At 34.9% G+C, this 21,348-nt stretch overlaps 3 protein-coding genes across 3 annotated transcripts; 1 reads left to right on the top strand and 2 right to left on the bottom strand.

The window, feature by feature from the left end:
- Nucleotides 1-7,115: 7,115 nt before the first annotated feature.
- LOC129945809 (uncharacterized) lies at nt 7,116-8,156 on the bottom strand. Its single transcript, XM_056055738.1, has 2 exons — nt 8,023-8,156; nt 7,116-7,959 (listed from the first exon to the last, which is right to left on the bottom strand). Exon 2 carries the CDS (start codon nt 7,955-7,957, stop codon nt 7,502-7,504), a length of 456 nt encoding a protein of 151 aa, XP_055911713.1. The 5' UTR covers nt 7,958-7,959; nt 8,023-8,156; the 3' UTR covers nt 7,116-7,501.
- Nucleotides 8,157-10,485: 2,329 nt separating this feature from the next.
- Nucleotides 10,486-12,043, bottom strand: LOC129945475 (actin-related protein 10). The gene is made up of 3 exons (XM_056055255.1): nt 11,841-12,043; nt 11,624-11,776; nt 10,486-11,569 (listed from the first exon to the last, which is right to left on the bottom strand). Exons 1-3 carry the CDS (start codon nt 11,909-11,911, stop codon nt 10,666-10,668), a joined length of 1,128 nt encoding a protein of 375 aa, XP_055911230.1. The 5' UTR covers nt 11,912-12,043; the 3' UTR covers nt 10,486-10,665.
- Nucleotides 12,044-15,582: 3,539 nt separating this feature from the next.
- Nucleotides 15,583-21,345, top strand: LOC129946323 (cell division control protein 45 homolog). Its single transcript, XM_056056461.1, has 3 exons — nt 15,583-16,244; nt 19,634-20,145; nt 20,205-21,345. The coding sequence occupies exons 1-3, from the start codon at nt 15,903-15,905 to the stop codon at nt 21,019-21,021; spliced, it is 1,671 nt and encodes a 556-aa protein (XP_055912436.1). The 5' UTR covers nt 15,583-15,902; the 3' UTR covers nt 21,022-21,345.
- Nucleotides 21,346-21,348: the final 3 nt, after the last annotated feature.

Here is a 21,348-nt window from a genome sequence, read left to right as displayed (position 1 = left end):
TGCTGAGACAATACGCCGGATATTAAGAGATGCCAATTTAATGGAAGGAGTGCCCGAAAAAAGCCCTTCATCAGCAGTAAAAACAAAATAGAAAGAATCAAATTTGCTCGTGAGCATCTTAATATGGACGAATTTTTTTGGAACACCGTAATATTTTCTGATGAAAGTAAATTTAATCTTCACGGATCGGATGGTAAGGGGTACGTTTTTATTTTGTGTTCGCCATATACCACAGAAATGTATGTATTTCTTTTTCAGCAGATGTTTTCGGCAGCCCTCTTCTTGGTGTGGTAATAAATCGTGGCAATAATTTATACCGATCTAGAATAAATTTTAATATTTACATGTAAACGTTAATATAAAATAATACAAATTTTGTGTAAACCTATCAAAATGTGGACAGTTGACCTATGAAGCCGAAAGTGGTTCTTAAAATCTGCGTCGCAAAACGTATGCACAATTTCCAAAAAATTTGTTATTTTATTTTGATGATTTGGAGGCGTATTTTCGTCTGTTGAGGAATTGGGACTACTCGTATCATCTAGTAGTGATACGAGTAAAAAGAGAGACGAGAGTGATTCATCGCTATCATCGCTTTCAAATAAGAACTACAAATATGAAAGTTTATTATAAAAAGACAAAAAAATAAAAATAAATACTTACATCAACCACAGTAGCTTCCATTTTCGGGTTTTGATTGTTTTTATTTTGAAATGTCACTTTTGAAAGAACGAATTTGACACTGCTACCAAACTTTAAATATAATAAAAAATATGATGATCCAATGCTGTTTTATTATCAGGATCTGATCCGGATCAGATCATGGTGATAATAAAACCCGGCTATTAATATATGACTATTTTTAAATCACCAAAAACCGAAAAATTAAACTTTGCCGAAATTGAAAAATCACCCAACTTGCACAATTGATCTCACTATAAAGAAAACAATTTAAATAAAAAACTGGTTTGGGATTAAAATGTTCCGTTATTATAGATAACATTTTCAAAAAAAATAAAAACCTTGAAATTTAATTTTTGACTTTTGACCTACTAGGTGAACCACTGTGCGCCGCTTTAAAGTTAACTAAAAAGGAATATCTAATCTACTTTTTTTAAAACAAACTTGAAGTTAATATACCTCTTTAAAAAATATTTTTAAAAGTCATCAGAATTTTTATTGGGTAAAAACACGAAACAGCAGAGTTGTTAAGATTTTTTGTAATTCGTACTTTCGAAGCTGAATTTCGAGCTTCAGTTAAAATTTTAAAAACGCCCTTTGGTAGCATTATTATTATATTTCTCCTATACTTCTTCTGAGACGGACGAAAAATACTATTAATCAGGCGACAGAACGGACTTGAAAGTAAGGCAAGTTTCTAGCATCTGATTGGCCAGCTGCCAAAAAATTGCCTTCCAATTAAGGCAATCTTATTAGAAACTTGACTGGAAAGTTAGTCAAGAAAAATCTCTCTTACTATCAAGTCAAGTCAACTTATGTCAGAATAACAATCCATCATGTTTTTTAATTAACTGAAGGTTGAACTCTCTACGATTTATTTATTTTTCGCACAACTTAATTTAATATTTTGTGTAAAAGGGTTTCTCGTCAAATTGGAAAAGAAATAAGTAATACTTATTTACAATACAAAATACAAATCGTGATGGACTTAAAACGTGCCTGAGGACTGTTTTGTAGACAATAATGTTTTTGGTAGTTCTGAATTTTAAGTTTATGACACTTGAAAAACTAACTAGTTGAATTGGTCAAAATGAACGTCAAGGAATGCAGTTGACTGCAATTGAAGTCCCTAATGTTGTTCGAACCTGCCCATTGTCTTTCCTCTTTAGCTCAACATTCCTGTTGTTTACCTGAAAAGAATAATATCTACGAGTATATTTGAAAGTACGTCCAAAATTGGTGCACATTCCTGCCGAAGGATGAAACACGCTTTTGGATTCTGTCCAAGAGACTTTTACTAAAGTTTTGGGCTAATGAAGACTTTTATACTTATGTATATTATATCAGAAGAGATAGAAAAATGTCTTGCTTCCATTCATCAGCAAAATAATTGTTAACAAGAGATCGTTTGTAGTCATGAGGGCCAAGATTTGGAGAAAAACGGTCGCAAAATATATTGGTGTATTCTATTTTGTCAAAAATATAATAAAATCCTATTTTTGGAGGGGGATTTTTTTCTGGAAAATATTTTTTAAATTTTGTATTATTTCTCCACATTGAAATTATATTGGTCTTACAAATTGTTTAATATTTTCTAAAAAGTGTATTTTTCGACCAAATATCTTGGAACATTTAACAGAGCATTTACTTAGAGCTTCCTCCTTTCCCCCACTTTTTCGCGGTTGACTAATTTTTTTATAAATAAACAATATTTCAACTGATAATCACCAAATTTGATTTTTAGGGTTAAAAACTGCTTTTGTCATCTTTTAGATTTTTGTTAAGAAAAATGTGATTTCTTTGATATTTCTTATGGCAACTTCAAGTTTAATCATCTTAAAATTCCTACTTACTATTTTCCTAAAACTTCTTAATTTTAATTAATAAACCATTACCTTTTTTAAGTTATAACTATAGATCATACACGCTCATGGTCCCGAAGTTCCACATCTCCTTTGGTGGTTTAAAACTCGTAGAGAATAAGGGCCTAGTGAATTACAACTCTAAGCTATTAATGAGTGCAAATATTGTAAGAGGGCACCTACAGTCTTAAAACCTAATTCAAATATGGACACTTTTTTGTCAGTTCCACACGAGGCAGTCCCACTAGGAGTGTATTCACTTTAATAAATTAGTTATTATTTATTATTATTATTATTATAACTTTATTGAAATATAAATAAATTACATTTTAAATAATTAAAAACTAAATAAAGTGATAGCTACCAGGATTTTTCGCAAAAATTTCATTAACATTCATGCTGGTTGCAGAAACCGATGAATGAATTGTAGATGACTTAAGAGATCATTTTTTAGCTATATTTTAAATTTGTGGGAGTCATATATAAGTTAAAGAAAATTAGAACTAAGACCAATGATAGTTGTCTTGCTACTTTTCCTAAATTAACCCGTTTTTAAGTTAAGTTAAGTACATTTTTCAAGCTTTTTAACAGTTATCAAAGTGTATTTATTCGACGTCGTTTGACGCTCTGATTTCAAATCTAAAAGGGTTAAAAACTGCTTTTGTCATCTTTTAGATTTTTGTTAAGAAAAATGTGATTTCTTTGATATTTCTTATGGCAACTTCAAGTTTAATCATCTTAAAATTCCTACTTACTATTTTCCTAAAACTTCTTAATTTTAATTAATAAACCATTACCTTTTTTAAGTTATAACTATAGATCATACACGCTCATGGTCCCGAAGTTCCACATCTCCTTTGGTGGTTTAAAACTCGTAGAGAATAAGGGCCTAGTGAATTACAACTCTAAGCTATTAATGAGTGCAAATATTGTAAGAGGGCACCTACAGTCTTAAAACCTAATTCAAATATGGACACTTTTTTGTCAGTTCCACACGAGGCAGTCCCACTAGGAGTGTATTCACTTTAATAAATTAGTTATTATTTATTATTATTATTATTATAACTTTATTGAAATATAAATAAATTACATTTTAAATAATTAAAAACTAAATAAAGTGATAGCTACCAGGATTTTTCGCAAAAATTTCATTAACATTCATGCTGGTTGCAGAAACCGATGAATGAATTGTAGATGACTTAAGAGATCATTTTTTAGCTATATTTTAAATTTGTGGGAGTCATATATAAGTTAAAGAAAATTAGAACTAAGACCAATGATAGTTGTCTTGCTACTTTTCCTAAATTAACCCGTTTTTAAGTTAAGTTAAGTACATTTTTCAAGCTTTTTAACAGTTATCAAAGTGTATTTATTCGACGTCGTTTGACGCTCTGATTTCAAATCTAAACTCAACCTTAAACATTTTGTATCACTTCAAGCTATTTAGATTAAACATTTAAAAAAAAAAGTTATGGTTAAATAGTGTTTACAATGTATGTAAGTAATGAAGTGCAGTGTTAAGTGAGCTGTTTGAAATATTCTGATATTACCCAATTCTACACAAGACGCGTCTTTTTACTTATTATGGACAAAACACTCACTCTTTTCCATATATTTTTACAATTTATAACTAATACGTCATTTTCATTCAAGGATTTTTTAAGATCAAATGTGTTGACGGTTGAGTTTTTCAAAATTCTTTCCAGAACGATGTTGAAGAAGTCGCATGACAGTGCATCGCCTTGTCTAAAACCTTTTTTGGCATCAAATGCATCGGTAAGATCTTTTCCGACCTTGATTGAGCAGCGTGCATTCTCCATCGTCATTCTGCACAAACGGATAAGTTTGACAGGGATGCCAAAACTAGTCATTGCTTGGTAGAGCTCTTCCCTATAGATGCTGTCATACGCGGCTTTAAAATCGATAAAGAGATGGTGGGTATCGATTTGAAGCTCCTTTTTTCCAAGATCTGCCGTAGTGTAAATATTTGGTCGATAGTAGACTTTCCTGGTCTGAAGCCACACTGATAAGGACCAATCAGGTTGTTGACGAATGGCTTCAGACATTCACATAATACGGCAGAGAGGATCTTATACGCAATGTTAAGGAGACTGATGCCTCTGTAGTTGGCGCAGTTTAGAGGGTCTCCTTTCTTATGTATCGGGCATACTATGCTGAGATTCCACTCATCGGGCATGCTTTCTTCCGACCATATTTTGCAGATGAGTTGGTGCATGCTCCCTACCAAGTCATCGCCTGCTGCTTTGAATAGTTCGGCGGTGATGCCGTCAGCTCCAGCAGCTTTGTTTGACTTAAGTTTAGATATAGCTATCTTCACTTCGTTAAGGTCGGGTAGGCGAAATTGTTGATCTGCGTCGCCGAGGTTGAGTGGTTCTATCTCCCTTACAGCGGAATTCGGTTCGTCATCGCCGTGGTCTTTCCATTTTCTCCGCATCGACTGCGGTTGTACTACGATACTCCCCTGATCGTCTTTACAGGCTTCGGTTCGTGGCTGGTACCCTCATTTCTGTTGTACATCCCTCTATCTCCTTGATCGCGTGCTTCTTATGCTCTCTTTTTTTCCATCTAAGAAGCCGGTGTTCCTCTCTCCTCTTTTGCTCGTAGACCACTCCAACAGCTATAGTCCTTTTGTGCAGCGCCGTTTTGTATGCCTCTTGTTTCGCTGCGTGCGCTTGTCGGCATTCGTCGTCAAACCAGGGGTTTCGCTGTCGTGGCCGTTTGAAAGCTAGAATTTCAGAGGCGGTATCTCTGATGGCTGCAAGGCAATGTTGCCAATGGTTTTCAATGCTTATTGCAAGCAGCATAGGACTCCTTAAGAGGTTATTAGAGACTTGATCGGAAAAGGACATGGCTGTCTATTGCGATTGTAGCCTTCTAACGTCGAATCTTCTCACAGTACTCCCTTGTTTTGGCTTGGATCGGAATATCCGTAGCCGTACCCTGGCTACAACGAGGTAGTGGTCCGAGTCAATGTTGGCCTCTCGGAATGTTTGGATATCCTGGATACTGGAGAAGTGTCGTGCGTCGATCGCAATGTGGTCAATCTGGTTGACGGTTGATTGATCAGGAGATTTCTATGTCCCCTTGTGGATATTGAGATGTGTGAACTGCGTACTAGCTACCAGAACGTCTCGCCCCGCAGCCAAATCGATCTGCCTGATCCGTTGTCGGAGGTGGTGTCGTGCAGGCTGTATCTCCCGATTATGCCACCAAAGATGTCTTCTCTTCCTAGCTTGGCATTAAAATCTCCTAAAACAATTTTAATGTCATAGCCAGGGGGGCACTGCTCATACATATGTCTTGTCCAAGGGCTCGAAGAATATGACTTTGGTGTCTTCATCGTTCTCCTCTGTTGGAGCATGCGCGCATATTAGGCTTATGTTGGCGAATTTAGCCTTGATGCTGATTGTCGTGATGCGCTCGCTCACACTGTTCTAACTCAAGACTTTTTGCCTGAGTCTAGTTCCAACAACAAATCCAAATAGATGCTGTCTTTGTTCTCGGTAGCAGTCGCCGTAGTGTATATCGCAGTCGTTTAGTTTGAGTTTGCCCGGTCCGTCCCATCGCACTTCTTGGATGGCGGTAATATCTGCCTTGCAGCAGTTTAGAGCTTCCGCTAATTCTGCGGCCGAACGTGGTTTGTTAAGGACCTAACATTCCACGTGCATATCTGAAGATCGTTGTCCTTAATTCTTTTGCGTAGGTTGTCAACAGTAAATTCGTTCGTATCCGAGGCTTGATGGTGCTTCGCAACTTTGATATTTTTACGTGGCCAGGAAGTCACCCCGACGGCACAACCCCTACCCTAAAGGGTTATAACTCCTTAGTATAACTCCTTATGGGCCTGGACTCCGAATAAGTCGTAGAAGCCCTATAAGGTGTTCACTAAGTAGTTCAACATTACTGGAACTGTAGACGCCACCGTTGATTCCATCCCGGGAATTCATTAGTAGAAGAACCTGCCCCCCCCCTCTCTCTCGTTTGATGCCCCAAAAAACTTTCCACTAGGGTTAGAACCCAATCTCCAGTTGATGTACTTGGCACCCGATGTTCACAGCGGGGAGGTGAGAGTAGGAGTTGATAGACAGAGGTGGGTTTTGAGAAAAACCTGTGGACGCTTGTGTTCTCTTGAATGCACATGGCTACCATTTGAACATTGAGGCCTGGACCCTGTCAAATAAAGATGAGAGTGTCTTAGGATGCTTCGAGAGAAAAATTCTTCGGATGATTTTTGGTCCCGTACGCATAGATAGAAAATGGAGGAGAAGATATAACGACGAATTGTACGGGCTGTACGGCGACACTGACCTAGTTAGCAGAATTAAAGTCCAACGGCTTAGATGGCTAGGTCATGTAGAGGACCGCGACTCAGGTGGCGCACCCATGTGGGATAGGACCTCAACCAACTTGGCGTGCGAAACTGGAGACATCTAGCTAGGGACTGAGCTGCTGGAGAAGCATGTTGGTTGAGGACCAGGTCCGCTCGGACTGTAGCCCCACCTTAAGTAAGTACTTAAGCGCCTGCTACCAATCTTTTAATTCAATTACAAATATTGTTTATTTATTTTTTATTGTTTATCGTTTACATTAATATCTAGTATCTATGTACGCATGTAAGTGTCTTATAAAGTTATTATATTTTTTATTAAAATACTAGTTTTTTATTTTTGCTATAAAAAAAACCTGAGCTAATTTGTTTTTTTTTTTTTTTTAATTTATTTTTCTTGCTTCTGCTCCTCCTTTGTGTGGCATTTTTGTTTGTTTTTGGTATACAAATGTTATGTAGTTTAACAGGCTTTAAAATAGGTACATTTTTGTTTTATTCTATATTATTGTTGAATGCAAAATCAAATAGAAGAAGTATTAATTTTGTTTGTTTTATTAAAAAGTATTCCTAACGAAATATGGATCGCAATGAGTCTGGGTATGAATGGAATTCATTGCCTCGCCGAACGTTCGGTTTCCATTAAGCACTCACGGACCAATATTCTAGCATGGACAATTCCACGCTTTAGTCGCTCGGTCGAGCTTCGAGATCCTGTGTAAGTTGGTCGAATATCTCGACCCATTTCTTCAATGACAGCCAATAGCTGCGCATATTTTGTCAAGCCGTGCAAGTTTGTTAAATTTGATGGAATATTTGCGGCCGAAGTCATGGGAGTTGTTATGTTTGCTGAGGTTTGGGTTGTTATTATAGCTGGTGACAATGGTTTCGGAGGTGGTGGAATTTGTGGAACATGGTGAATCGCTGAAATTTGGATTTGTGGCGTCTGATCGCGTTGTTCTCGCTGCTGTTGGTAATTGTAAAAATTTTGTACTTGTGAACGGGGAATTGGTGTCACGGTTACGTCGCTCAGTTTAGATTCGACAGCTTGTATATCCATAATATCCATGTCTATACGATAGCAAAAGTTAAAAATATGAAGTTATTTAAAAACTATAAAGTTTTAAAACTCACTGTCGTTTATTTATTTATTAGAATAAATTGTAGAAATGGGTTTATTTACGAAAACAATAAACAATGCTCAACTTATCAAGTAAAAAGAGAGAAAGTGTATGCAAAACGCAATAAAATTGGATGACAGAAGGGAGACATATTTGACATTTATAAAGAAGGGATATTTTTATAGGAGAAATAGATGGGCACGGAATTGGAATTCAAAGCATATGGAATGGCTGCATTCAAAGTTTACAACTTCTAGTAATGTTATGCTTCCACCTGCAGTTAATTCAGATTTAATTTAAACTTTCAGGACGATTTCAGTTTATTTAATTATGTTTTTATATTAAAATAAAGATTGGTCTGACACATAATTATTGCTTGAATATATATATATTGGCTTTTTCTATCAAATCAAAATGTACTTGGTTCAAATAAATTAATAAAACAAAATGTTTAATGGCTTCATCAGAAAGAAGTCACCATTGATAAAAGTGCGTTCAGCACAAAAGTTCTTAGAACATTTCATTATCTTATAGAAAATCGAATAGATTTCAAGTAGATTTAAGATAGTTTTGAGTTATTCTAAATGAAAAGGCAGGGGGGACAAAGTGCAGTTCATAATGCACGCCATATGCGATTGATTGAAATTTCTTCCTTAAGGCTAGGCGCACACATGCAACGTTTTCGAAACCAAATAGTTTGATCGTGAGTTGCCCAAACATCGCGCACATAAGCAACTCCAAATGTGATCAACGAAATAAACCAATACACAGGAAGCATTTATTCACCTTGATTAAAGTTCTATCTTCTTTGCATTTATAGAAAATTATTCAACGATTTAGTTGAATGTCCGCGCAGTTACATATAATTCCTTGTGGCACAAACTAAGGAATTGGTTCGAGGTGATCGTTTAGTTTGTATCAAAACACAAACTTAAAAGTTGCTCGAATGGGTGACAGAATGATTTCTGCATGTGCGCGGCCTCTCATATAAGTCTATAGTGCTCAGTTTATAAACCAAACAGTTTTGAAACTAAAAGTTGCATGTGCTCTCCTAGCCTAATAGGAATTGAAAATGAAAACTAAGGAAAAAACCAACATTCCACTTTTGAACCATTTTTACACACTATGTGACACCGAATTTGTTGACCAAATGCTTTTTAAAATTGGTAAATTGGGCGAAATCACTAAGCTAGTGACTACGTAGTCAAGTCATACCTCATACATTGGATATATGAAACTACAAAATGAACTGAAATATCCTCTCTGGCGAAAATGTACAAATTTGGGCATAAAAGTTTTTGCGAACTGATTTTGACGTTTACCAATCAGCTGCAGCTATATTAACATTTATAATTTAACTAGTTTCGTAGTGCAATTTTGCATTCATGTAACTAGTTGAATTTTTACAACAAAGTGACTTCATTAGACAGGTTCAGGAAACATGAGGACTTCATTTGCAGTCAACTGCATATTTTTTGAAGTGTCATACATACAAACTCGGAACTTTTCTTCACTAAACTTCACCAACAAATTATCTTCAACGAAATATTCTCTAAGAAAACTACAAGTCCATTACGATTTGTATATTGTTTTTTAATTATAAATAAAACTAAATTGGGTAGCGCAACAGTCCGTTTGAGAACTAGGGCCTAGTGACTGACAACTTTCAACCATTCCTGTGTGCGAGTACTGTTGTCAGAGATGGAAGGGACCTACAGTTTGAAGCCGAATCCGAACGGCAAATTTGAGAAAGCACTTTTTATGACAAGAATGACTCTTGGAGAATTTGTCAATTCCTCGCAAGAGGCAGTACCCATGAAAAAGCTTTAAGTGGCATAGGCAGGGATCGAGCTCAAGACCTCTCGCATGACAGTCATTTTTAATTGTATTACTTATTTCTTTTCCAATTTGACAAGGAATCCCTTTTTACAAAACATTAAATGGAATTATGCAGAAGATGAATAAATCATAGATTAACAAAGTTTAGCTTTCAGAAGAATGAAAGATATGACAGTCATTTTGACAGAAGTTGCCTTGACTTGATAGTTAAGGAGATTTGTATCGACTTACTTCTGTCAACTTTTTGTAAATTTTTGGCAGTTGGCCAATCCGGTGATAGAAACTTAAATTACCTTCAAGTCCCGTATGTCGTCTGAACCTGCCTATTAAATATACAAGATATCTCTGAAAAATTAATGAATTTTCGATTTCGAATGTATTCAAAAGTCTCCTTAAATGACACATTCAAATATATATATGACACTTTAAAACCTATAATTGCAGAACAAGAATATTTTGAACACAACAAAATCTTACAAAAATGTGTCTGTCTCTGGATCTAAGAAATTTACTTTTTTCGCAATTTCCAAATGTACCCTTTTTGATTTCTTTTACTAGAAATGCAGATTTAATATAAGAATATAGCTTGTAATATTTTTGTTTTGTATACAATTTTTAAAACGAATATCCCATCCTATAAAGAAATGATCATAATTATGAGTATCAACTTTATTTCAATTTTCTTTTAAGCATATACTAAAAATATAAGATTAAATTGTACGCTTTAACTATAAATGAAAAGATTAATAAAAGCAATTCGTTTTGAATTAAAATAAATAAATTATCAGAATATATTGTATTTTACTCTTTTGTTATTCTAAACCGATTCTTGTAATCTGTTATCATCTAAATTAACCCAATCAGGAACATGGCCGCATTTTGCATAGGTTTCCTTTGTAAGAGATTTAGTACCAACAATTTCAGTTGCTCCACAAATAGAAGCTCCGAGCCAAGCAGCAAAATTTGCCCTTCCGATGGCCGTGTGAAATTTAACACTCTTGAAAAAGAGTTTATCCTTATAACGATTATTATTGCTCAGCAACGTATTTAACTCGGTTTTCAAACGTGATAGTAGGCCCATTATTATCGAGGTTCCACCGATAAGGAAAATGTTTTCTCCCAGAACTGTCCTCGCATCCACGGGGCACTTAAGAATCGCGTCCAATATCAAATAAGGCAGACTCGATTGCTCATTATCTTCCGAAAACATTATTTCGTAGGCAGTTTCTCGCACAGAACCCGGAATTGTTATAATTTCCTTTTCCTTAATCGAATACTCAAGATCTGGTGGAGGGGTAATGGGCTGGTTTTCTCTGTATTGCTTTGCTCTTTCTGCTGTCGTCACAAAACACGTACGAACCTTGATATCTTCCAAAATTGATTCAGTTAAATGAGAAGCATTGATGCCGGCTTCCACTAATTGACGCTTAATTTCGTCATGTATAGATTTAGCTCCGAACGCTTGGTCTTGGAATGCTTTTAGTATCTGAACACTACTAAAGATCGGAACAACAGTTGCCTCGTTGTAGCCCATGTCCACCACTACTCCTGACGGTACTGCCAATGTCGACAGGGCAATCAAGTGTGTAGGCACAAAAAGAATAGATGAAACTTCAAAATGTTTGAACAGTACCTCGGCAATGGTCTCGCGGATGATAGTTTCACCAAAAATATTTTCCACCATTACAACTTTCCTATCCTTGGGACTTACCAAGACGTGTCTATAACAATATCGATAGTTAGAGATGTTGTTAACAATACAAATAAAAACCTACTTAAAGAATATGGTCTGTAGAAAGTCAACCATATGATCATATAGTTCAGTTTTAGATGAATAGTTGAAAAGCTTTTCGATATCACCAGTCGAGGATAAGTAACTCTCGGATGGGATTATGAATCTGGGATGGGCTTCTCCTGCAAATCCAATTCTGGAATGTATTTAAGACGGAAAATAATAACATGACATCATTTTTGTTTTGAAATTGTTCTTACTTTGTGTATGCTGTTCCTATATCAAGAACTACGGGGGGTTTTTCTTGCATTACCGTGTCGTAAATACCCATCTTTATGGCTATAAAAAATAAATGAGTAAACTTTATAAACTCTGAAATTTATTAAATTTAAAAATTTTTATTCAAGTTCCACTCGACAAGGAGCTACTTTGCACAAAAGTTGATGAGGTACAAAAATCGGCGAATTGTCAAATGAACAGTTGAAGTTTCCATGGCACATTCACAATAGAATTAATGTGTTTCCACAAGAGATGCGGCTTGACGTAGGCATGTTTTTACAATAAAAATTGTTCGAAATCTATAGTACATGAATTTGTAGTATATTGATGTTTGTTTATTACTCTTTTGAGTTTCCATGGCATGATAATTAGTGCGTAAGGTTGCGAGGAATTAACAAATCCCCAAGAGCAATTGTTGCCATCCAAACAAACAATTCAGCTTCTATTAGGTTAAATTCTTCAAAATGGGAAAGCAATTGTTTGTATAGTATAAATATAAGACTTTGATGTGCACGTCAGCTAATTTTCCGAATATTTTTAAAATTATAGCTTGTATGAAACCTGTTAATATGAAATTGACTGGATATATACAGAGCCCGTATCTTTTAGTATGCAAAGGCCTGTTTAAGGCTTGCCAAGAATGTTAAACAATAAATAGTGATTCTTTTACCATCTATAGAACCTGCAACTGAGGGTTATTTACAAACAATTTCTTTATGGCTTGCCTATTACGGTTATTAGCAAACACATTGGGTCTTACCAATAGTCAAATTGTTTGTGATACCCGTGGCATGATGGTTAGTGCGTTGGACTGTCATGCGAGACGTCTTGGGTTCGATCCCTGTCTATGCTATCTAAAGTCTTTTCACGGGTACTGCCTCTTGCAAATTCTCCAAGACTCTTGTCATGAAAAAGTTCTTTCTCAAATTAGCCGTTCGGATTCGGCATATAAACTGTAGGTCCCCTCCATTCCTGACAACATTACTCGCACACAGGAATGGTTGAGAGTAGTTCTCAACGGACTGTTGCACCACCCAATTTATTTATTTTAATAGTCAAATTTAGAGTGGACTTTAAAATGTTCGAAATATTGCCATATATTGCAAGGATCTCAAATAATAAAAGATAAATGTCTAGTTCAATTTTTTTGATCTCAAACCATAAATGGTTTACTTTTAAGACTTTAAAATAAGAGTCCATTGCATATATTTTAATTTCACACAAATTTTAACCTCAACATTAAACTTGATTATTAGTTAGGCCCATTGTATAATTCCACAAGTACGGCTTTTTTATCATTTGTAATTTTTTGAACAAAGTTCTCACGAAACTTTAAACTCAGAGAATGATATTTAAAAATCAGGAAAACTTAGCTTATATTCATATATTTTTATTTTCGTTTTGATAATGACGATATAGAAAAAAATCTATTTGAAAACATAATATTTTTTAAGACTAGTCCTAAAGGATCTAAATAGCTTCCATAACTTACACCAAATTAATTTGCATAAGGCCTTAACGTGTTTCTATATAAGTTGGAAATATGCTTATATAAATCCTTATACAAGTCAAATTATTAGTTGGTATGAAAAGTGCTTTCTCAAATAAATTGTTGATACCCTGACAGCTACAAGAATGATTGAAAGTTACAAATCATTAGGACCAGGCTAAATCATACAAACGTTTAAGGATACGAATCCTTCTATTTCCTCTGTTTATTTTTATCTAGGTCAGTTGTTAATATTTATTATATGTAGTTACTATCTTAAGTGATTTTCTGCTTACAACTTTAGTAATTTGTAATTTTTCTGAACAAATTACTGGACTTTTGTATCTACTTTATGAACAGCTCAGAGCTGCTTAATATTATTAAAATTGATCCATATGGATTGTCTGGTAATACAACAACAATTTGTAATCCTGGTTTGTATTCAGGTCAATTTTAAAAACCTAAAATATAGTTTTCATTATGACAGTTTTAAAATGGTTAAATTGTGTGAAATGTAGTTCAAAGGAAAGGATAGAAAATGTTTGAAAAGTAAACAAACATAAGAAACAATAAGTTAGCTGTATGAAAGCCTTAAACAGCGTCTTGGATTTACATCGATTTATTTTATTTTTATTTGATTTCGATACAAAAAAACACAGCTTTTATCTTTTTATAAGTAAAACTACACAATTAACAACAATTTGACGATGTACGGTGCAAAAACACCGCGATATAGCTGAAAGAAGTCTGGAAGTACCTCTTTCTCATCATAATAAAATAGCCATCCATTGATTTCTATTTAAAAATACTGAAGCTTTTTGTTGGGAAAACCTATACGAAAATATGAAATACAAAATTGATCTTGGAAAAAACAGCTTAGTCTGAATCGGCACATATTAAGGAAACACAGAAGACATTTAACGGTTTTTGAACTTTAATTTTGTGTCAAGTCAGAATCTGAGTTTTAGTGAACATCACTTTGTCTACAAAAAAGTAACTACATGACAGTTTTATCTAGAAGAAAAGTTATTGGTAAGTGTTACAGTCAATGGAGATCTCAACATAGAGCAGGTTTAGACAACATAAGGGACTTAATTTTAATAATACTACAACAGAAACTCTTTTACACAAAACTTCAAATAATATTTTGGAATAATTAAATAAATAACAAAGTTATGAAGTTCAGCTTTCAGTTGAATGAAGAAAACATGATCAGCTGACATTTTGACATAAAAAGGCTTGACTTTATAGTAAAGGAGATTTTTCTTGACTCCAATTAACTTTCCGATAAATAGCGTTATTCTTTTTTAGTTTAGAGCAGAGCTCGAACTGTCAAAAAAATAATTGTGTTTCTTTTTTAGCTCTGATCGTTCAGAGCTTCAAATTCGTTTTTCTTTTTTAGTTCTGATCATGTTCAGAGCGCGCTCTGTGAACTCTGCTCTACTCTACTCTTATCGCTCAGACTCTGCTCAGTGCTCAGCTCTAAACTTAAAAAGAAAAACGCCATACCTTAAGTGGAGACAATTTTTTGTCAGCTGTCCAATTAGATACTTGCCTTACCTTCAAGTCTCTTCATCATGTCGCCTGAACATGGCCATAGATATGTTGCAACGGTAAGCTTATTGCAATTTGCAAATTTGTGTTCACGATACAAAAAATTTGTATATCCATGGGCCTTACCAATAATAAATCACTAAGCATACGTTTAGGTATCGCTGTCAAAATGACAGTGCAAACCATGGAGTTTAATTTAAGTGTCCGTTTATAGTTGAGTTTCCCAACAATAAAATTTAACTGGACGTTATCCCTTAACCTAACTATTAAAATGTTTATTGATATACCAAAATATTTAAAACCCAGTTAAATATTTAAGTGAGCTTTAATTTTGATTATTGGTAAGGCCCAATGAAAATAAATACAAAAGGTTAATTTAAAAACAAACAACAATTTTTACCGTCTTTCGAAAAGATCTATTTTTCGGCATATCAATTTATCTCGCTACATGAATTTTATTTTAAATTATTCATAATTTAATTAAATTATTTATAATTTAATAAAAGAAAGCAAGTATCCCATGGGAAAGTACTTTTTGGTGAAAGGAAAACAACGTTTTAACATTTTATTCGATTTCAAATATAAGAGGGAATCCATATTAACACACACTTCATCTTTATCTATTGTGAATTTATAATTGTGATCATGGCAGAAAATTGTCGCGCCATGTTTTTGACATTTTGAAAGTTTCCCGCAGGTCGCATTTTTAAACATCTTTTATAATTTACGTTTTTTGTTAAAATATATTAGTTTAATTTTAATAAACTACTTTCGTTTTTATGTTCTTAGTTAGTCCAATAACCGCACTGACCATCAAACCCATTGAATACCAATAAGCACTAGATTATTTTTTATTTGTAACTCTTTAAAATATGAATCCCACCGCGGGTCGGACAGGCCAATGCAACAATTATTATTGCTGCTAACCTCAAGGACTTAAGAGTTTTCTAAAAAAGAAAAAAACTTAACAGAATAATTTCTAAAAAAATAAACTATCAAAATGTTTGTGCAAGACTTAAAACTTGAGTTTTACAATGTCCTTGTGGGTAAAAGAATTTTAATCATTGTCAACTACGACATCGATGGTATTTGTGCTAGCAAAATCCTACAATCCTTATTTAAGTATGATCATATGCTGTATTCGGTTGTGCCAATAATGGGCATGGCTGGGATGCAAAGAGCCTACACTGAAAACCGAGATGACGTAAAGTACGTGATATTAATTAATTGTGGCGGTTGTGTTGATATTGTAGATCTTTTGCAACCCGATGAAGAAGTGGTTTTCTTTGTTTGTGACTCCCATAGGCCGCTAGATGTTTGCAATATTTATAGTGATAAACAGGTGAGTTTAACTGCAACAATTTAAAGTGAGATAAGATAATCAAATTGCCCTCGATTATCCGTCTATTAAATGTTGGTTGCAGGTGATCTTCCAATTTTTTTTTTTAATTCGTTTTAAAAACTATCAATTTATCTATACCATGTATCTGGAAATGGTGTACATTTATAGCCCAATAGTATCTGCTTCGTTTTGAACATTAAGGAGGTTTATTATTTATAGTAAACTTTCTTTGATTAAAAGCTCCAGTCGAAGTTTAAATATTTTTGAGTTGGAATTTCATTCGATATTTTTTTGTCTGTTGTCGTCGTCTTTTTTGAATTTTATTTAAAAAAAAACACGTTAGTAATCGTCTACAAAGATTTATCTATTAAGGGAATTTTTGCTCAGGATTTAAACCGTGATATAGTTATTATTAAGTAGTTTAAGTCGCCGTCCGCTTGAATGTTTTTTAGGACTTATTTTTACACAAATACCAATGGCTCCCTAAGAAGCATTTATTCGACATTTTATTTAACTAATTTAATACGATTAAGTGTAGTACCCGTGGCATGATGGTTAGTACATTGGACTGTCATGCAAGGGGTCTTGGGTTCAATCCCTGCCTGTGCCATCTTCCATTCCTGACAATAGTACTAGCACTCGCATGGTTGAGAGTTGTAAGTCACTAGGCCCTGGTTCACAACGGACTGTTGCGCCACCCAATTTATTTATTTTTCAAGTTGAAGGACATGTTTACCGCTTAGATAATTCTTCATAGTCTTGTATGTACAAATTATTTTTGAGATGCTGGTCTCAAGAGCATGCAATTCTTATTAAATGCAGCCAAACCTAAAAACGTAGGGTAAAACCAAGATGGATTAGTTTTATATTATTATTAATCGCATCAAACTGATTGATCATCAAAGCCCAAGAAACCAAAAAAAAATGTCTCCCAAAAAGCTTAACTTCGTATGTACTGAAAACATTATTAAATTACACTTTTCTACAGTAAGTATGCTTGCATAGCAGAGATATATACAGAAATTTTACTTTGTCATGCTTTAGATTCATGAAAGGTCTATAACTGGGACAAGAAAGTCTTCCTAGTTCTAAGATCCCAAGGGCCAGAGTTTTTTCATTCCATGTAGTCTTAAACCTGGAAGCTGGGATTCGAAGATTCTCTCAGCAGGATCGTTGTTATCCATTCAATTGAATTTAATGAGCTAATGCGCTTTATTTTTTTGAACTACTTACATCCATATTTTTGTACAGATCATTGGTTCGCGGTTATATCTTCTCTTCCTTTGTACACAAAACCAAATATCATACACAATTCTTGGCCGAATCTTTACTATGGTGTCACTCTTGGAAGCAATGCTTACTCCGCGATAAATAACTTATTTTTATATTGCTATCAATAGTAACGTCCAAGTCGGTTGATAGATGTATGTTTGTTTGTTGATAGCAGGTGTTTTCTTCAATCGCCGTAAAGGACTCTTGAAATACAATTAAGAAGCTGCCGATGATTTGCTTTGATAATTTTTACAGCACGTAGCATCGCCTGTTAAAGGTGAGGCTTATGGATCTGAAGTACCGCACACTTTAGCGACCCGTACTTTATTGAAGAGTTCCACTGGAAGTTCATAAGAACCGTTGACTTGGTTGTTATTAACCTTTTTAATATCAAGATCAACCTCTTCCATTTTGGTTGAAGAATCCATTTAGTAAGAAATATTTATGCCTTTCCATGTAAATTAAGTTTCTCTTGCACCAGAAATTACGGCAAAAAATACTACAAAGTCCCAAAGGTTGTAAAAATTTCTGGTCATTTGTAAAAAATGTGCGCAACACTACGTCATCGTCAGTTTCTACACTCGTTTCCAATGACACTAATTATGTTAGCTCGATTGATAAAGCCAATTTGCTTGCAGCAAAGTTTGCTGTTAATTCGATGCTTCCAATGAGTGAAATGACTCCTCCTGTACTTGAAAGGGTAAACTATTCCATGGGACGAATCTTCTTGCGCACTCGTATAGTTGCTAGAGTACTAAAAGATCTTGACATTCACAAATCCGCTGGCCTGGATAGTATCCCCGCTATTCTTCTGAAGAGGTGTTCTTCAGCACTGGCAAAACCATTGCGTAAGCTTTTTCATCTGTCCCATTCTACTGGCCTCTTTCTGATTGGATGGAAAACTGCATTTGTCCAGCCTGTCCCTAAAAAACGCGAATCCTCCTCCCCAATTGCATTTACGTCCCTTCTTTTCAAGGTCATGAAAACGCTGATCAATCTTCAGCTAAAGAAATATCTTGAAGAACAGAAGCTTCTTAATGACCGGCAGTATGGCTTTCGTTGCAATAGGTCCACTGGTGATCTTATGGTCTATCTCACCAAACAGTGGAACAAATCTTTACATCGTTTTGGAGAAAGTAAGATATTCCAAAGGCATTCGATAGAGTTTGGCATCAAGCTTTCTTATCGAAAATGAGTCCTTTTGTATTGATGAATTTCTTTTTTGTTGGGTAAGAAATTACCTTTCGGACCGTTCAATTCAAGTAGTATTGGACGGGTTCCAATCTGATATTCACAAAATAAACGCTGGTGTGCCACAGGGCTCTGTATTGTCTCCGACTCTCTTCCTTATATTCATAAATGATCTTTTGTCTGAAACTTCTAACCCACTACATTGTTTCGCTGACAACAGTAACCTCTGCTTTTCATATTTGTTTTTAGATTCTCATACTTGTTTTTCGGGTGTGGACTACCAACGGCAGCGTATGATAAGCTCATTCAATTCTGATGTTGACAGCATTGTGCAATGGGGAATCAAGAACCGATTAGAATTTAATGCTTCGAAAACTCAATGCTGTCTACTGTCACAAAAACGTAACCCTCCCCCAATGCCACTATTCCTGGGTGGTACTTGCATCGAAGAGATTAAACAACTATCGATCCTATGTATGTGCATCACAGACCACTTGTTGTGGAGTGATCACATATTTGACATCGCCAAAAATGCTGCTAAGTATTTAGGTTTTCTCCGACGATGCAAGACGTTTTCTACTCCTTCTGATCTTACAATTGTTTTATCGTTATTTTTATAAAGAATGCTCTAGCAAAATAGCCAGTTGCATTCCTTCCCTTAAACAATTCAACCGGAATACCCGTACTTCTAGGAATGCCCATCAATTTACCCTCGAGCCCAATTTCGGACGTACTGTTAAGTACAGAGCCGCACTACAAAAATGTAGAATTCTTTACCTGACTCAATATTTCCCACTCATTACAATGAGCAGACATTCAAAACCAATGTGCATCGGTTTCTGCTTTCTAATCCTATCCTCTGCATATTCCATTTTATAACTTTGATTTGATAAACAATAATTTCAATGATCAATCTTTTCCTACAGGTTTGCATACTTGGCGATCCAGCTGCTGAGGAATCCATACCGTCGTTTGATGCTATTTTTCGTGAATCAGATGACGAAGAGGACAGTGCCGATGATGACGATAACAATGAAGAGGAAACAACACGCGTCCAAAAGCATGAAAATCGAATTCTAAAACAACGTGAACGTCGAACATGGGAAAACGAAAGGGATCGCATAATGTTCGATTACTCTCAATACAGTTATTATGGAAGAAGTTCTGCAGTTATATTTTTCGAATTAGCATGGAAACTAACCAAAGACTCTGTGGATCTTTTATGGTGGGCTATTGTCGGCACAACTGAACAATTGATATTGGGCAAGATAGAAAGTTCAACTTATACACTTGAGATCGATAACATTCAAAGTCATGTTTCAAGACTCACTTCTAAGGCCAGCGATCAAACACAGGCTCACAGTGCATCTAAAATAACATTTGAAAATGATTTGCATTTAGCACTGTATCGACACTGGTCGGTAGTTGAATCTATGAAGTAAGACCTCAAACAAGATTCTGCCCCTTACAAATATAACAAATATTTTCTATTTTTAGATATTCTATGTATTGTGCATGTAAACTTAAACTCTGGACTTTGCGAGGTGAAAAAAAGCTTCACGAACTTCTTGTAGAAATGGGTCTACCCTTAACGCATGCCAAACAAATGTTCAACTCAATGGATCTCACTTTGCGTCAGGAATTTCATCAAATGATCGAAAAACTCGCCGAAAAATATGGTATACCTGACATTGTGTATGGCTCATTTACACTCAACTATGGCTATCGGAATCGCTACTCGGCAGCTGATTATGTCTATGCCTCATTAGCCATTTTAGAGTCCGTCAAACATGACAAAACTCCAGAGGATTGTTTTCTCGAAGCTCTCGATGGTCTATCCAAAAGTCACAAATCCATCCTTAATGCTGGTATTGAAAATGCCAAACTATTACTCTCTGCTATATTCCGTCAAGTGCAGAGTTGTTTAGAAGCCCATCAAGTGCATTCAGCTGGTCCATTCTTTTACTATGTTTTAAATGAAGAGAACAATTTCTTTTCATATCCATATGGTCTAACAATGCTAGCGAAATTTGTCCTAAACGGATATGTGTCGACTTCTAGAAGTCGTCGAGCACCAGAACTACCAATCATCGTTAGTTGTCCCGTTGACGCAGAGCGTGGACTTTGCCTTTTAGTTGGAATACCGCCCGTCCGTGAGAACTCACCGAAAAGCTTCTTTGGCAAAGCTTTCGAACAAGCTGCTCAAAAAAGTAATTCAGTTATAAGACAGGATTTCTTTGAGCCTTCATTAATACAAATTCGACAGAGTGATTTAACTCGATTTTTGGATACGTTGACTATTTTATTGAGCTAAAATCAATGTTAACAAAATAAATTATAGTTATTAAGTAGTATTTATTTTATTTTTAAAGCATACAAGATCATAATAGAATCAAATAAAATTAGCGACTGTATCTTTAGGTGTAAACAAAACAAAACAAAATTATGTTTTCCCCTGCATTTAGTACAAACATTTACAAAAAAAAAAAAAACATTTTATATGTATCAGGGTGAAATTGTATTTATCTTTGAATAATTGTTAACAAACAAAAATGACTATAAGCATCGTTAATATTTCTTAAAATGGACAAACAAAAATTTAAATATAATAAGAAATAATGTACCTTTTTTTAGATAATAT

Source organism: Eupeodes corollae, chromosome 2 (assembly GCF_945859685.1).
Source record: "Eupeodes corollae chromosome 2, idEupCoro1.1, whole genome shotgun sequence".
NCBI classification, from domain to species: domain Eukaryota; kingdom Metazoa; phylum Arthropoda; class Insecta; order Diptera; family Syrphidae; genus Eupeodes; species Eupeodes corollae.
Note: the sequence above shows the minus strand (reverse complement) of the source record. Positions and strands in the feature narration are given on the sequence as shown.

Coding starts and splice junctions, on each gene's coding strand:
- LOC129945809 (XM_056055738.1), bottom strand. CDS start 7,957: ATGGATATTATGGATATACAAGCTGTCGAATCTAAACTGAGCGACGTA.
- LOC129945475 (XM_056055255.1), bottom strand. CDS start 11,911: ATGGGTATTTACGACACGGTAATGCAAGAAAAACCCCCCGTAGTTCTT. Junction 11,777..11,840: donor ATAGGAACAGCATACACAAA/GTAAGAACAATT, acceptor AATACATTCCAG/AATTGGATTTGCAGGAGAAG. Junction 11,570..11,623: donor CTACAGACCATATTCTTTAA/GTAGGTTTTTAT, acceptor ATATTGTTATAG/ACACGTCTTGGTAAGTCCCA.
- LOC129946323 (XM_056056461.1), top strand. CDS start 15,903: ATGTTTGTGCAAGACTTAAAACTTGAGTTTTACAATGTCCTTGTGGGT. Junction 16,245..19,633: donor ATATTTATAGTGATAAACAG/GTGAGTTTAACT, acceptor CTTTTCCTACAG/GTTTGCATACTTGGCGATCC. Junction 20,146..20,204: donor TCGGTAGTTGAATCTATGAA/GTAAGACCTCAA, acceptor TTCTATTTTTAG/ATATTCTATGTATTGTGCAT.